The 17,470-nt window shown below is 50.9% G+C and overlaps 1 protein-coding gene across 2 annotated transcripts in view; it reads left to right on the forward strand.

Moving 5' to 3' along the window:
- Nucleotides 1–464: 464 nt before the first annotated feature.
- The window catches only part of ATP9A (ATPase phospholipid transporting 9A (putative)), a 129,668-nt gene continuing 112,662 nt past the window's right edge, over nt 465–17,470 (forward strand). The window contains exon 1 of one of the 2 annotated variants that reach the window (XM_042980139.1): nt 465–555. In XM_042980139.1, the coding sequence (XP_042836073.1) occupies nt 488–555 (68 nt within the window). In that variant the 5' untranslated portion in view covers nt 465–487. The remainder of the gene's footprint in view (nt 556–17,470) is intronic. The other variant, XM_042980141.1, reaches the window with a different exon arrangement.

The raw sequence follows: 17,470 nt of genomic DNA on the forward strand, positions 1-17,470 counted from the left end.
CCTGCGGTGGGGTGGGGGGAGCGCGGCCGGGGGTGCGCGTTTGCGGGGGAGGCGCGGCTGGCTGCTGGGGGGAGGGGGGCGGGGGGGACGACGGGCGCGCGCGCGCACGGCGGGGCGTGGGCGGGGGGCGCGTGGCCGGGTGGGCGCGCGTGGGGGGCGCGCGGCGCGGGCGGGGGGCGGGGACACTGCGGCGGCGGCGGCGCGGACACGACCGGCCGCCCCCCGTGGCAGGCGCGGGGCGAGCGGGCGCAGCGCGGAGCTCGGGCCCATGGTGCGCCCGTGTCCGTCGGTCGGGCCGCGCGGGCGGCTCCGCGCGTGGCCCGGCGCTCGCGAGCTCGCCCCCTCGCTGCGGGCCAGGCCCGCCCGCTGCCGCCGCCTCCTCCCCCGGGGCGGCGCGGCGCCGGCGGGCGGCGGCGCGGAGGCCGGACCGGGCGGCGGCCCAGGCGGCGCGGGGGGCGCGGCGGCCAAGGCGGGCGGCGCGGGCGACATGACGGACAACATCCCGCTGCAGCCGGTGCGCCAGAAGAAGCGGATGGACAGCAGGCCCCGCGCCGGGTGAGCGGGGCCCGGGGACGCCGGCCGCCTTTGTCCGCGCGGGCCGGGGCGGCCTGGCCGGGCCTGACAGCTTGGCCGCGCCCGGCGCCATGAGCTCGCGGCCGGCGGGGGAGGAGGGCGGGTCGTCGCGGCTGCAGCTCCGGCCCGGGCCCCCCTGCGCGACCGCGTCCCCCTGGGGCCCGAGCGCGCGGCTGCCTCCGCCCCGGCCCGGCTCTCCTTAGAAGCCCCGGGAAGCCCGGCCCGCCCCAGCGCCGTGCCCCGCGCGCGGAACTGGGACCAGCCATGGCTTTCCACCGTTTTATTGTTTCCTGATTATCCTTGTTGTGATTACGCCTCGGTCCCCAGCAAACCCTGCTCCGCGCCTGGAACAGCCCTCGGGAGCCCGGATGTGCTGGGCTTACTGGGCGGGGGAGACGCGGCCTCCGCCGCAGACCCGCGCCACTGGGGTCCCGCATCAGCGCCTCGGGGTCCCGGCCCCTGGTCGGCCGCCTTTTCCCCTCCCGGCCCCGGGGGGGGGGGGGTCAGAAACCGGCAACCGCAGGAGGCCGGGCGGGGCTCCTCCTGGCCGACCGGAGAACCTCCGGCTCCCCACAGTTTGAGGGAAGGCGTCCCCTGGCCCGGGTGGGGGTTCCACCTGCTGTGGCCTTTCCCGCCCCGGCCGACCCCATGGCCGCCTAGGCGTGGGTTTCCCTCCCGGAGAGCGAGCGGACGGGTTGCCGGTTTCCGCCCAGCCGTCCTGTCTTGCTGAGGTTGTAAGGGACTCTGTGGCATCGCCCGCGACAGTTACCTGGGGGTAAGGGTTGGGGGGGGGGGCTGGTTAAATTGCACATTCTCTGGCCCCTCCCAGGCCCTCCGATCGGAGTTTGGGGGCGGGGGTGGGTGGGAGCTGGAAAGGTGCTTTTTCCCAGGCTGCCCAGGTGAGGCTGACGTCCCCTGAAGGCTGAGCCCGGCAGCTGGGCGGGGCTGCGGCCTTGGACCCGCCCTGCCCCCTAACATCCTGTCGGCTCTGGGCATTTCCTTGTGGCGGCGGCTTACTGCGGAGTCGGTTGCTTCGTGCCGGAGGTGGAGAGGGGAAACCCTTAGGGTTGCTTGCTTCCATCAGGTGTCCATGGAATTAAAAAAAAAAAAAAAAAAAAAAAAAAAGTCATGATGCTAGCTGCCATTTTGTGCGGTCTTTGTCCCTGTCTTCCTTGAATGTTCCGGAGGCCCGGTTGATGTAAGACAGGAGGACCCGAGCGCAGTGAGGTTAAGGACTGCCGGGAAGATGCTGCAAAATGGAGATTGAAGTCAGGATCATTGGGCTCCCAGACAGTGCTCCCTCCCTTCCTTCGGTGTTCTCCCTCGTTATACTCCTGACTACTCAGGGCGCAAGAATGATCCTTGAGCTCTGTGCCTGGATAGCGTATGCGTGCAGTGTCCAGCCTCAGTAAATCATGAATTTGTGTATTCAGTGGACTCGAGTCCTCTAGATGTTCGCGTTTAAAGCGATTATGAGATGATTACAGTGTGCAGGGGCGGTGCCAGGCGACTGGGATACAAAGATGAATTAAATTAAACAAGCCATGTCTGACCCGTGCAGGCCTCCTGACCCTGGCTGTGTGCAGTCGCTCAGGGAGCTTAGCAAACCACTGCCCCTGCCCTGTTTTCGACCTTTGAAATAATCTGGAGTGGGGCCGGGGTATCTATTCTATTTTTTTTTTTTTTTTTAAGCTCCCAGATGATTTTAACATGCTGTCATAGTTGAGAACTCCTGATGCAGTGCATGAGAGGAAAATGTAAAATTCTTTAAAAGTGACAATTAACCATGATAGAAATATGCACTGTTAACGTGGGGGCTGACAGGGAGCGGTGCAGACAGTTAAAAATTTTTCTGTTTGGTATTTGAATGGAAGATCACACCCCCTTTTAGAATTTGCCACTTTGGAACTAATTTATTTCCTAAACAGTGACACAGATTCATATTCAAAGCATGTATCAGGAGAGCCAGGCAATTGTGCATATATATGTTCCTGTGTTTAATTTGCAGTTTTAGGAGTAGCTACCTCAAGGTGGGAAGCTGGGGTTTTGGAAACACTTTTGGAAGCAAAGTGATGGAGAGTCTCCCCGAAATATAATGGGGGCGAGGAGTTAAAGAAAGAAGAGACTAATATAGATGTTTCTTTACCTTCCAAGGGATTACATCCCGATAAACCTATTGTAAGGTGAAAATGCATTTAACTACACCTAACCTGCTCAACATCGTAGCATCGCTTAGCCTGCCTTAAACATACCCAGAACATTTACATTAGCCTACAGTTGGGCAAAATCATGTAGCATAAATAGCCTATTTGATAATAAAGTGTTGATTATCTTATGTAATGTACTGACTACTGGACTGAAAGTGAAAGACGGAGTGGCTGTATGGGTGTGGGATGGTTGTCAGTGTATCAGTATTTACCCTCCTGATTTCCTGGCCGGCTGGGGCTCGTTGCTGGCCAGCATCACAGCAGAGGATTGCACCTCCCGGAAGAGATCACAATTCAAACTACAGTTCATATCAAATGCATATTGATTTTGTACCATTGTAACAGTGAAAAATCTGAAGTGGAACATCAGAAGTCAGGAATTGTATGTGAACGGTCAGGCTCTCTGCTTGGGTACTTGACATAAATAGTCCTGTTTTATTTTTTTTAACTTTTATTTTTTTTAATGTTTATTTTGAGAGACAGAGAAAGGGAGAGCAAGCAGGGGAGGGGCAGAGAGAGAGAGAGAGAGAGAGAGAGAGAGAGAGAATTCCAAGCAGGGTCCCATGCGGGGCTCAAACTCATGAACTGTGAGATTGCGACCCCAGCCGAAATTAAGAGTCCATCGCTCAGCCGACTGAGCCACCCAGGTGCCCCTATTTATTAAAAAAATTTTTTTAGGGGCGCCTGGGTGGCTCAGTCGGTTAAGCGTCCGACTTCAGCTCAGGTCACGATCTTGCGGTCTGTGAGTTCGAGCCCCGCGTCAGGCTCTGGGCTGACAGCTCGGGGCCTGGAGCCTGCTCGGATTCTGTGTCTCCCTCTCTCTCTGCCCCTCCCCCGTTCATGCTCTGTCTCTGTCTCAAAAATAAATAAACGTTAAAAAAAAAAAAAGTGTTAAAAAAAATTTTTTTTAATTCTATTTATTGATAGTGCGAGTGTGTGAGTGGGGGAGGGGCAGAGAGAGGGAGACACAGAATGTGAAGCAGGCTCCAGGCTCTGAGCTGTCAGCACAGAGCCCGATGCAGGCCTTGAACCCACGAACCATGAAATCGTGACCTGAGCCGAAGTCGGACGCTCAACCGACTGAGCCAGCCAGGCGCCCCAAATGGTTGGTGATTTTATGGTTAAACCCCAAAACGGGCACCAAGGTGGCACAGTCAGCTGAGTGTCAGACTCTTGATTTCTGCTCAGGTCAACATCTCAGGATTCAGGAGTTCAAGCCCTGCACCAGGCTCTGTGTGGATGGCAAGGAGCCTGCTTGGGATTCTGTCTCTCCTTTTCTCTACCCCCCACCCCCCCAAAAAAAAAACTTAAAAAAGATAACAAAACCCCAAAACATAGATGCCATGAGCCCCAGGAGACAGTTTAATTAATGCTGGGGTTACTCGGTATGTTTCCAAGACATGCACTTTATTTGCTGAGGGAATCTTGTGGCCCCAGTGCTGTTTTCTCTCAAGAAAGTTACCGCATCCCGATGCTGAGAAAACCCTTGCCGTGGTTAGGAAACGCGGCCTGTGCGGCACATTGCTGGAAGCCATAGTCTGACTTCACGCGCTTTGCTGCCAGCTGAACGTTCCCTTCTTGGTGAAACACCAGAGGTTGGTTGGTAGGAGCGTGGGTCCCAGAGGGGAAGAGCTTGGTTCAAGCTCAGGCTCCATCACAACTCACGTTCGACTTTGGGAAAATTATCTTACCTCTCTGGGTCTCAGTGTTTTCATCTGTAAAGTGGGAGTGACAAGAATTATGGAGACCTCAGAGGGTTGTTTTAGAGATTTAATCCATGTAAAGTTTAGAACAGTAAGCACTTAGTACACCCTAGTATTTGCTGGGGCTGATGGTGATAAACAGGTCTTTGTAGGAGGTTTGCTACCGGGGGCTCTTGAGAATGCTCCTTTGATGGGGGGACATTTAAAAATACTGAGGGCACCTGAGTGGCTCAGTTGGTTGAGCATCCGACTTCGGCTCAGGTCATGATCTCGCAGTCTGTGAGTTCAAGGCCCACGTCGGGCTCTGTGCTGACAGCTCGGAGCCCGGAGCCCGCTTCGGATTCTGTGTCTCCCTTTTCTCTGCCCCTCCCCCACTCATGCTCTGTCTCTCTGTCTCTCTCAAATATAAATAAACATTAAACTTTTAACAAATATTACGGATTTCATGGCTCTGTTCTGATCAAATCTGGGGAAATGATTCTGCATAAACGTCCATCCAGGTATGTAAAGGCTCTGTTGTGCTATGTAGGGCAGGGAGCAGGTGCTGTGGCTAAACTGAGACTTTGCCTTCAGGTTTTGTGACCAGACTGGAGGAGAATGCTTTGATTTTTGATGTGTTTGGACTAGGAAGTTTTAGATGTGAACTGGGTTTGGAAAGAGCTGACTGGGTTCATATTCTACCACTTTTTTTTTAAAAACAACTTTGAGGCATAGTTTACATAGCATAAAATATTTATATAGGAAATGTACGGTTCATCGATTTTTTTCTTAAAGTTGCAGGGTTTGTGCAGCCATCACCACAGTCCAGTTTTCAAACATTTCCATCACCCCAAAGTCCCTCATGCCCATTTACACTCAGTCCCACTGATCTTTCTGTTTCCGTAGGCTTGCATTTTTTGGAAATTTCATATAAATGGAATCATGCAGTATGTTGTCTTTGTGATTGGTTTCTTTCAGCACAACAGTTTTGAAGTTCCTTTTTTATTGCTTAGTTAAATTCGTTTGTCTGGATAGGCCACTTTTTGTTTATTTACCGAGATGGACATTTGAGTTATTTCCAGTTTTTGCATATTATAAACAATACTGCGGTGAATATAAACGTGTCTGTGTGGACCTATGCTTTCATTCCCCCGGTCTATCCTGAGATTGATTGGTTGATTGATTCTTGTTTTTTAAGTTTATTTATTTGAGAGAGTGAGAGAGATAGAGAGTGGGGGGGGGGGGGTGGGAGAGAGAGAGAGAGAGAGAGAGAGAGAGAGAGAGAATATGAATGAATCCCAAGCAGGCTCCAAACTGTTAGCCTTACATGGGGATCGATGCCATGAACTGTGAGATCATGACCTGGGCTAAAATCAAGAGTCAGACGCTTAACCGACTGAGCTACCCAGGCACCCTTATTTATTTACTTACTTGTATTTTTAAAACTGTATTTTAAAACTGTATTCAAAAACTGCCAACTTTTTCCCAAAGCAATTCTGTTTTAGAATTTGGTATAGTTTTTTTTTTTTCTTTTCAAATTTTTTATTTAAATTCTAGTTAGCATACAGTGCAATATTGCTTTCAGGAATAGAGTAGAATTCAGTGATTGATCACTTACGTACAATACCGAGTGCTCATCATAAGTGCCCTCCTTAAGACCCATCACCCATCTAGCCCATCCCCCACCCACCTTCCTCCACCAACCTCGGTTTGTTCTCTGTCTTTGAGAGTCTCTTGGGTGGCTCAGTCAGTTAAGCATCTGACCCTCAGCTCAGGTCTTGATCTCAGGGTCATGAGTTCAAGCCCCATGTTGGGCTCTGTGCTAGGGATGGGGCCTACTTAAAAAAGAAGAGTCTCTTATGCTTTGTTTCCCTCTCTTTTTTTTCCTTCCCGTGTGCTCATCTGTTTTGTTTCTTAAATTCCACAGGAGTGAAATCATATGGTATTTGTCTTTATCCGACTGACTTAATTTGCTTAGCATAATACACTCTAGCTCCATCCATGTCATTGCAAATGGCAAGATTTCATTCTTTTTGGTGGCTAATATTCCATTGTATATATGGATATATATACACCACATCTTCTTTATCCATTCATCAGTTGGTGGACAGTTGGCCCTTCTCCATAGTTTGGCTATGGTACCCTGAGACACAGGTTGTCGGTGTTTCCTATATCCTCTGTGAGAGTCGAGTTCTCCTGCCCATCTTTGACCATTAAACGTTGCAGTTGCTCAAGATTTGGTCTTGGACCTCCTTGCCTTTAGAAGTTGGGTTGAGCTCAGTATCTCCTCCTAGGCTCCCTCTTGACATAGGACCTTTGCACCTCCTGTTCTCTGCCTGGAATGTCCCCTCCTCTCTTCATCTAGTCAAAGCTCAGTCTTCCATTACGCGTTACTGGACGTCCTCAGGGGAGCCTTCCCTGATGTTCCTGACTAGAGATCAGATCCCACTTGGAGCGTCTGAGCACTGGCTCCTTTTCTTTCTCTTACAGTTGCCGTGTGACATGTACTCATGTGATCATTCAGCTGGGAACCCCCTGGGCCCCAGTTGGGGGCAACTTAATCACCATTACCCAGAGCCTGGCACAGAGTAGGTGCCCAATGAATCCTTTCTGAGAGAAGGGAATGCCTGAAGCTGATCTCCAATTTATGCTGTCCTGGGGGCGAGGAGAGGATGCCTTTTCTAGAAGGTCCAGGCAGGGAGAGGTCTATTGGACATTCCCAGATGGCCGCCTACTCATTCTTCTGATCTTCGTGGCTCAGAGATCTTCACTTGGTGGCACCAAGTCTTCAGCACGTGATTTGAGCGCGAGGGTGGGGAGTTTGGGGTGTGAGTAGCAGAAGGGAGCCGCAGGCAAAGAGAAGGCCTCCTGGGGCCCCTCTGACTTGGTGTCGTTCCCTCCACTGAAGGGCGGCAGCTTAGGAGGTGCTCGGGCTTGGGAGGCGAGGTAGTTCTCATCTTTACACACAAGGCGCATGATCGTGTGAAGAGTTTTTTTGGTGGATGATTTATGGGAAAACCCTGATATGCTATTAATGCAAGAAGTCAAGCATTTAATGGAAAAGAATAAAAACATAGGAAATCTGGATTGTTCAGAGGTTATGGCATGTAGGGTGTGGTGGGCAGAATAGTGGCCCCCCGGGACCTGTGAGTGTGTGACCTTTCATGGCAAAAGGAGCTTTGCCATTGGGATTCAGTTAATGATTTCGAGATGGGGAGACTGTCCTGGATTAGCCAGGTGGCCCCGGTGTCATCATCACAAGAGTCCTTGAAAGAGAGGAGACTGAATCTGAGAGATGGCAAGGGGCGCCACTGCTGGCTTGGAGGGGGAGAAAGCGGCATGCAGGGGGCATCCAGAAACCGAAAATATCCAGAGAAACAGCCTCCAGGGGGAACGTGGCCCTGCCGACGTCTTGATTGGAGGCCCGTGGGACCTGCTATGGACGCCTGAAGTGCACGATCATGAATTTGTGGTGACCGCTTACAGCAGCAAGCAGTGACCAGTGCAGACAGGTGCACCCCATAAGGCTGAGGGACACATGCCTGCCCTGGCTTCGTGTCCCAGGGAGGCTGTGGGGGGCGGGGAGGGGACAGGGGCCACCTGCCTGCTGGGCGTGGGGGAGGCATCTTGGGGGCTCAGGCTTACGTTTTGCTTGAGGACGCAGGATGTAAGTGGACACGTTGTGCGGCCCATTCCCTGACCACTGAGGAGGAGCCCAGACTTAGGGTCTGCGGTGTCTTGGGTCTGGACTCAGGTTTTCTTGCTCCTGCTGAACGGTGGCCCTTTGATGTTGGTATTTTTTTTTTTAATGTTTTATTTATTTTTGAGACAGAGAGAGACAGAGCATGAGCAGGGGAGGGGCAGAGAGAGAGGGAGACACAGAATCCGAGCAGGCTCCAGACCCCGAGCTGTCAGCACAGAGCCCGACTTGGGGCTCGAACTCACGAACCGCAAGATCACGACCTGATCTGAAGTCGGATGCTCAACCCACTGAGCCACCCAGGTGCCCCTGATGTTGGTATTTTTTGTTTGTTTTTCTGATACGGAAACTGAGGCTCAGAAAAGTGAAGCAATTAATCCAGGGCAAGAACGAGTGGCAGAAACTAACAAGAAGTCGGGTGGGCTTGCCGCCAGCCTAGGAGAACTTGGGAGGGTTTCCCAGAGCAGCGAGACAGGTGGCTGCAGGTGTTGGTCGGGTTAGCTCTGCCCCCTCGATGCGGTTTTCCTCAGTTATTTTTCCCTCTAGTAACACTGAATGATTTTTGTTTTTGTTTTTTGTTTTTTGCCACTGGCTGAGAATTGGGGAGAAATTAGAGAGAAATGTATATCACATTTTGAAAACTGCCAGAAGAATAAAGATAATATTGTGGGCTGTACTTTAAATATTTTTTTATTTTTTACCTTTTCAATGTTTATTCGTTTTTGAGAAAGAGAATGCGAGCGGGGGGAGGGGCAGAGAGAGGGGGACAGAGGGTCTGAAGCATGATCGGAGCTGACAGCACAGAGCCCGATGTGGGGCTTGAACTCACGAACCGTGAGATCATGACCTGAGCCAGAAGTTGGACGCTCAACTGACTGAGCGTCAGTCAGGCACCCCTGTAGACGGACAGGCTGCTGGCCTTGTCGATTTGCAGTTAAGAGTTTGGATTCCAGGGTCACGCAGACCAGTTTTGCCATTTTATTGCTTGTATTATTCTGGGCGACTGTCTTCTCCCCTCTGTGCTTCAGCTTCCTGTTTTGTAAGTTGGGGACCCAGGAAGGGCGCCTGGATGATGAGGCATCGTGCGCACAGAGTAGCGTCATGAGAGCTGGTGAGCGTCAGAAAGTGTTCTTCTCCCAGAGCCTCATGGGGACTCTTGTACTGGCTGACATCACCTCCTCTTCCTTCTGGGTCTTGGTAGAAGGTCTTCTTGAGTGAGAACTCCAGCTGGAAAATGCCCGCAGGCCAGAGACTGGCCGTCACTGGAAGCCATCTCAGACCTCGCATTACTTAGCCTAATGACAGGGCTGTGGCTGGCCGAGTGCGTCTTTGCAGCGGTCCTCGGCATCGTGCCAGGACCAGATCCGTCAGTAACGTGGGTTTTTCACTGTTTATGTGAATGAAAACAATCAATGCCAATGTAGGGAGTTCTTGTTTTTTTTTTTTTTTCTTAATTTTTTAAACGTTTATTCATTTTTGAGAGACGGAGACAGAGCGTGAGTGGTGGAGGGGCAGAGAGAGAGGGAGGGAGACACGGAATCCGAAGCAGGCTCCAGGCTCCGAGCTGTCAGCACAGAGCCCGACGCAGGGCTCGAACCCATGAAATGCGACATCATGACCTGAGCCGAAGTCGGATGCTTAGCCGCCTTAGCCATCCAGGTGCCCCAGGAGGTCTTCTTATAGATACATTCACTCAGCTGGAAGGTCTGAAGCTGCCCCTTCTAATTTGCGGGGTTCCAGTGCCCTTTCTCTTTTGACATAATGGAGGGGGTATTAGGTTTATAGCTTAGTTGATTCTTGTTATTCACGGTGATTGTGTTTCAGAAAGCCATTCAGGGTTTCTGCCAACCCCGAATTAGCGGGTACCAAATCATTGCTCCTAGGGGAGGTACAGGGTCAGTCTCCTGCAAGCCTCTGGTCACGGTTTACCTTGTGGTAAAGGGATATTTTGGTTTCCAGCCACTATTTAACGTGCATTGTTGATTCATTAACGTTGAACTCCTGACCAACAGCACTGCAGCTCACAAGCTTCCTGTCGTCAGGGGACTGGACAGCAGGCCAGCCTTATGCTTGGGGGCCGTAGTGATGTCATGAACAAAAGGCTCCAGTACAGAAAGGAAAGCACTAAATAGACCGTGAACAGGACACGTGCTTACAGTAGGAGAGCTGAGACAGGGAGGCAGCGGCGTTGCCTTGTTTGACCTCAGCTGGGCAAGCCGCGTGAGGCGATACAGGTGTTTCTACCACTCTGCACCTGTCCGTGAGTGACCACAGCGATGCTGGGAGTATTGACTTTGAGGTTATAACTTTCAGGCAGTAGGTGAATTTGCAAATACAGAAAGCACACATAACGAGGATCGAATGTATGTAGGCGCGTGTACGTGTTCAGGGTCCTTCTGACACGGCGGAGGTGGTGTTAGGTACACAGCGTATGGGGGTGTGTCGGGGGCAGGATGAGGACGAGGCTGTGCTGATCGGTGACATCGCAGACCCCTGCCCCTCCCCTCTCCATGGCGGATTGGAGAGTTGCGTAAACAGCCCTTGGCCCCCTTGGATGCGAACGGTCGGAACAAGCCTTGGCAGCGGCCCATTGGAAAGCGCCCTCTGTGTCCTCCGCCAGCCAGCCCAGCTGCCCTAGTGCCATCCACTTCCTGTTACGGAGTCCCTGCCTGGGACCAGGTCAGGTGCCACCACAGGCAGTAACCCCAGGGGATGTGGAATCACGTACCCAGGCACGGATGCTGAAGGGTACGGGTGGATACCGGAGCCATGCTTTGGGCTGGGGTGGGGTGGGGTGGGGGTGGGGTGGGGTGGGGCTTTCCTGAGACAGGCCAGCGACTGGAGGCCCTGCATGCCAGTCCCGAGGAAAGAGCACGGCCGTTTGACCTTGACCTAAGGCACCCATGCAACAAGTTGGAAGGGGGAGGTGAGGCACCGACCCATCTGTCGTTGGACTTGGGGTGGTTACTCCTCAGGATAGAACTTTCTTTTAGGATCGTTACCCAGATGCAAACGATGAAGGTTCTGAATTCGCTCTGGCCGTATTTTGGGGCCACCTTTGGGAATGGACATGGCGTGTTGTCTCCAGCTTCACTTATGACAGCGAGTGGAATTTGGTTTAGCTTCCAAAGAAAAAGACTATTGGTCATGTTCTTATCGAGGCCTCTTACCTACAGAACTAGAACAGTGCTGATTTCTTAATGCTAATGTCTGTTTTCTTTCATCTGTGTGACTTGGAAAGATTGATGGAGAAACATCGCCAAAGATCACTTTGGGTGGCTCGTGGCCAGAGACTGAAAGGCTAGCAATTATTTCCATGGTTCTTTCTCTTTGGGCCAAGTGATACTTGCTTTGTTTTTGCAGTCGGGATAGGGAGTTTCCTTTTGGAGTACGTTTACAAGAAAAAAGCAGAGAATTGGCTTTAAGAAAAGTATGAACTCAAAGTTCATGAGGTTTGTAGATGCGCCCCCCTCCCAGCCACGTCTGACCTTTAGGAATTGGCCGCCTGTGCTAAAATCTTGCTTTTAGTCTAAAAATATAATATCGCTGTAAGGGGGAGGAGGGATAATCTGATTTTGTTAAGAGATTGAGCTTTTTTTTTTTTTTTTTTTTGCCATGTTACCTGTGAAAAACATGATTTCTTTCTTTAAAAACGTGATTTTTAAACAGCGGTTACTTTACCACCTCGATTGGGGATCCCGTTGTTGCTTCTCTCATTGTATAAACAGTTTGAGGGGATTATGGGAGAGGCAGGTGGAAGGGGTCCTGGGGAAGGAGAGGCTCCCTGTGGGAAGTGGAAGGGTGGCCGGATGCTGTTGTCACCACAGCGAGATCTCTGTGGCATTTGCTGAAAGCCAGGAGGGGGAGGCTGCTGGCTGGCCTCCCTGAGGAAGGAGCAGTGTGGACGGGGATCGCGCCGTCCCCATACGACAGGGCCCGGCAGGGTCTCCGCCCCCCTCCGCCGGGCCATCTGCTGTGACACAGGGTGAAGTCAGACCTGGCCAGGTTGGACCTCAGGGGTTCTCAGCTCAGCACTACTGACGGTTGGGGTTGGCTAATTCTCTGCTGTGGGGGCTGTCCTGCTCCTCGTAAGAGTGTGACAGCAGTCCTGGCCTCGCCCACTGGATGCCCGCAGCACCATCCACCCGGTTGTGACAACTGAAGATGTCTCCAGACGTTACCAAGTGTCCCTGTGTGCTGCGGGGGGCGGGATGTGAGTGGGCAGAACCACACCTGTTAAGAGCCACTGGACTAATGGAATGAATATTCCCTGTGCATGGCCAGGTCCCTATTGTCCTTCAAAGGCTGCCTCCTTCTCTCTCTCTCTCTCTCTCTCAAGAAAAACCTGTTAGGCAAGAAGTTCATGTTTGGACTGTCCTACTTCACTAGGAGTTCAGCTTTCTGATAGTGACTATGAGGCCTTGAGCTGTCGGAAGACACTTTTTGGGAAGTGTTAGGGGCTGCGGTGCATCCCTTCACACAGTCCTATGCTGAGCCCTTAACCCCCAGTACCTCAGATCGTGACCCCTCTGTTTGGAGATGGAGCCTTTAAAAAGACATCATTAAGTTAAAGCGAGAGGCCTTTAGGGTGGGCCCTATTGCGGTATGACTGGGTCCTTATGAGAAGCGGAGATCAGGACGCACAGAGAGAGGCCAGGGGGTGAGAGGAAGAGACCACTCGAGGACACGGGAGCAGGGCGGCCGTCGTCAAGCCGCGGGGAGAGGCCCCAGAAGAAACCAGACCTGCCCACACCTTGACCTTGGACTTGTAGCCTCCAGAACCGTGAGGAAATAAATTTCTGTTTAAGCCACCCGGCCTGTGGTATTTTGTGATGGCCGCCCAAGCAAATTCATACAGGAAGCACCTCATTTATGGCCATTTTGGCAATCGTCGTGTCTCTTGCTGTTAGTAATAAGCCTTCGTTCTAAATTGATGATGAGTTCGTGAGGAATTTCCTTTAGAGAGTCCAGTCTCAAGAGCTCCGTATAAGCACACTGCAAAGTCATGTGGACCTGAGCTGACCTCCCCCCGCCCCCCTGCCTCTTCCTTTTGCTTAAAAGAGTTCCCAGGAGCCTGTCACACACCCATGTTGTGCTTTGTGTGGTTTGTTGTTAGCTCATGTTGTGTAGATTGTGCGAGATTAATTTGATGAGAGTTATAATAGTTGCTCACCACTACTCCGTGCCTATCAGGTGCCCAGCACTGTTCTAGAGTTGTAAGTGGATCATCCTCTTTCTCCCGACAACCCTACTTTACAGATGGGGAGACTGAGGAACGACAACCCTACTTTACAGATGGGGAGACTGAGGAACGGAGGGGTTTTTTCCTTTGAGAATGATACCGGCTTAGAATGACAAAGACTTCCTTTCTGTGTTTTTAAAAGGCTCATTTTAATTTGAACGTAGGCAGCAAATTGCAGCTTGTGACCCGTCTTGATGACTTCTACTCTTTGACTTTTTCTGTAATATCTATTCAGAGCAGGTGATTATCGTTGAGGGGGAAAGGATTGAAGGTTTGTGAGACTTCAGTAATTTGGAGATGAGCGTGTGTGAATTCCACTGTTACTTGTGAAGACTGGTTGCAGAAATGATGTGACAGAGAGGAAAATTCTAGAAACTTCAAATTACCCCAATAGCTATGAATTCTTGAGAAACATAGCATCTGTTTCCAGAGTTACATGTTGATTCTTATTTTGTTTTTCTTTTTAATGTTTATTTATTTATTTGGGCGGGGGAAGGGGCAGAGGGAGATCGAGAATCCCAAGCAGGCTGGTAGCCCTGGGTATTGTCAGTGCAGAGTCCGACGTGGGGCTCGATCCCATGAACTGGGAGATCGTGACCTGAGCCGGAATCAAGAGTCGGGACGCCCAACCGATGGAGCCCCCCAGGCGCCCCTCTTATTTTCTTTCTTGCCCTCTCTGTATGAGACATGTTCATGCTAATGGGGGGGAGAGTGCAGAATGTCCATTTCTAAAATATCTACACTCACCCCGCAAAAGGAAATAATCCGATTCTGAATGCTTTTTAAAGCTTTTATATAGTCAGTCCCCATAAAAGTGCAACTGTAAAATGGGAGAACTCCCTCCTCCCCGCCACTATACTCCCTCTCGTTCTTCTCCCCGAACTAGAGGCACCTGGGGCTCTCATACAAGGAATGACACCCTCGTGTCCTGATAAATCACACAACCAGGTAGTAAACACGTAAGATGGCTCGTACTACCTGGCAGGGTTCTTTCCCCCGTAAATAAGCTGATTATGCATACTACATGCATAAAAATTATGCATAAATATGCATACATACATGCACATTAACACACAGAAAAGTGTGCAAATCATGCACAGCTCTGTAAATTTTCATAAAGTGAACACCCTCCTGTAGCCAGCCGGAGAACAGGCTATCGCCACGGGAGCCCTCTCATGCTGCCTCCTCCCGCACCTTACCCTGTGTCCTGACTTCGTCGTGTAGGGATGGGTTTTCCCTGGCTTTGAACTTTCTGTAGGTGCAGTCATGTGGCACATGCCCCCTCGTGCCTGGTTTCTCCTGCCCCATGCTCCATCATTCAACCACGTTGCACGCGTATTGTAATTTGTTCATCCCTGTTGCTGTGTATGTAGTCATTTGTGTGACTGTATCATGATCTCTCTATCCACCTCTTCTTAAAAAAAAAAAATTATATTTATTTTTTGAGAGGGAGAGGGAATGCAAGTGGGGCGGGGGCAGAGAGAGAGGGGACAGAGGATCCAAAGCGGGCTCCGTGCTGACAGCAGCGAGCCCAGTGTGGGGCTCGAGCCCTGGAACCACGAGATCATGACCTGAGCCAAAGTCGGGAGGCTCAACAGACTGAGCCACCCCGGCACCCGCTTCATCTCTTGATGACGTTTGGGTCATTTCCAGTTTTGCCTGTCGGGAATAGTGCTCAAACATATCTGTTGGTACATGTATTATGTGGCTTTGCTGGGCCCTAGGGTATATTTGCGTGTAGTTTTCCAAAGTGTTTGTATTAATTTGGGCCTCTCCGGCCGGGAGAGTTCTGGGCGCTGGCACTGGTCTTGTCTGTCTCCTTCCTTTCAGCCATCCTCGTGAGGGTAGTGCTGTCGCAAGAAGTGTGTCTTCTATGGTTCATCTGAGACAGGCTGCCTTTTCTCGATCCGAGGGTAAGCTGTGAACTTAGAGGTTAGCCAAGCCACGGTAACCCTGAGCCTAAACTTGGCCAAAATGGTCCCCTCATGGTGGCTTTCCTCTCTGACCAAACACCTTCTTAAGTAGTTTTACATTACAAGAGAAGGGTAAAAAATATATAAAATTTATTTTCTTTTAATTGTAAAATGAGCGCATGTGTATTAAGAACAATTACAGGGGCGCCTGGGTGGCTCAGTCGGTTGAGCGGCCGACTTCGGCTCAGGTCATGATCTCACGGTCCGTGAGTTCGAGCCCCGCGTCGGGCTCTGTGCTGACGGCTCAGAGCCTGGAGCCTGCTTCCGATTCTGCGTCTCCCTCTCTCTCTGACCCTCCCCCGTTCATGCTCTGTTTCTCTCTGTCTCAAAAATAAAATAAACGTTAAAAAAAAAAATTTAAAAAAGAACAATTACAGAGCAGAGAGGAGTAGAACACGGGTGTTGGCTTTCCCTTCAAAGACAACTGCCCATAACACCAACACGACTAAGATGTGCTGTTTTCTCCCTGCCTTGTTTCTGTGTGTACAATGTTCTACGAATTATAACCCATGTTTTTGCTTCCTACTGTTTTTTCTGTCTCATGAGGTACTTTGTAAGTTACCTTTTTAATGGCAACATACTATTTCTTTGAGTAGCTGTGGCTAATTTGCTTTAACCAGTGCCCTTTATTTTCACAAGTTGTTTCTTATTTTAGTTTGACTTTTTTAAAATACATTTTTAAAATTTTGGGGGGGGGGGCGGGAAGAAAGAGAATCTTAAGCAGCCTCCAAACTCAGCACAGAGCCAGAGGCAGGGCTGGATCCCATGACCCTGGGATCATGACCTGAGCTGAAATCAACAGTCAGACACTCCACCCACTGAACCACCCAGGCTCCCCTGGTGTTACTTTTTAAATGTTTTCATTCTGAATGCTGGCCCTTGAACCAGAGGCTCCCCAAAGACACATAAAGGGAAAGCTGAGGGAGGCACAGACCCCTGGGCTTGAGAAGTGACTTGTCTGGGTCGGGATGAGCTCAGTCTGCAAGGTGACTCTCAAAACAGCAGTGCTTACTGCCCGGGAGAAAAACCGGAAACTCAGCAGTGAGTTTTGTACATTTCAGAGGATTGCTGTTTGTTCACCGCATATTTGCGAGCAGCTACTCTGCCCCAGGCACAGTTTCTGTTGTTGTTGTTCTTTTAATGTTTATTTATTTATTTGAGAGAGAGAGAAGCAGAGAGAGAGGGAGACAGAGAATCCCAAGTGGACTCTCACTGCAAAGCCCAGTGCAGGCCTCGAACTCATGAACCAAGAGATCATGACCTGAGCTGAAATCAAGAGCTGGACCCTTAACGACTGAGCCACCCAGGTGCCCCTTAAAATAAATCAACTGAAAGAAAGAAAGAAAGAAAGAAAGAAAAAGAAAGAAAGAAAAAGAAAGAGAAGGAAGGAAGGAAGGAAAGAACAGAACATTTTAATAGGCTAGACTCTCCAGGTCACTGGGTTAAATGGAACATATGACCACATGTCCAGGGGCTGTAACTATGTTTGACTAAGGGGTCTTCTGGAAGGGCTCTGCCATTTTGTGTTTTGTGCCCTGTGAGAGTCAGAGTTGCCCTGTGTTCCAGGGTCGGGATACGGGTGATGGGCTTCTTCACCCACCACCGTTTTCATTTTGCCTTTTGTCCAGTGGGTGCCAGTGAGATTGGGAAGGTTTAAAAAAAGAAAGACAGGAGCTCGCGGCTTGCTCAGTTGGTTAAGTGTCTGGCTCTTGATTTCAGCTCAGGTCACGATCTCACGGGTCATGGGTTTGGGCCCCACTTCCCTCTGTGCTGACAGCGTGAAGCCTGCATGGGATTCTTTCTCTGTCCCTCTCTCTGCACCTCCTTCACTCGTGTGTGCATGCACACTCTTCCAAAAAAAAAAAAAAAGTGTCAAAAACCTTGAAAAAGTAATGACAAAATGAAACCACAGATTTACTATTTATGTTTCTTGATGTGTGGGACGGGTGGGGGGCAGAAGCAGCCCCTGAGTGGTTGAGACGCTCCTTACACGCCAAGCCTCCGTTTGCTACCTTTGGGAGCACCGGGCACATATTTGTTGAACACGAGAAACTCTTCTCCGGGCAAAGCTGTGCGGAGACCCCGGGGCCAAG

The sequence above is a fragment of the Panthera tigris genome, chromosome A3 (assembly GCF_018350195.1).
Source record: "Panthera tigris isolate Pti1 chromosome A3, P.tigris_Pti1_mat1.1, whole genome shotgun sequence".
NCBI classification, from domain to species: domain Eukaryota; kingdom Metazoa; phylum Chordata; class Mammalia; order Carnivora; family Felidae; genus Panthera; species Panthera tigris.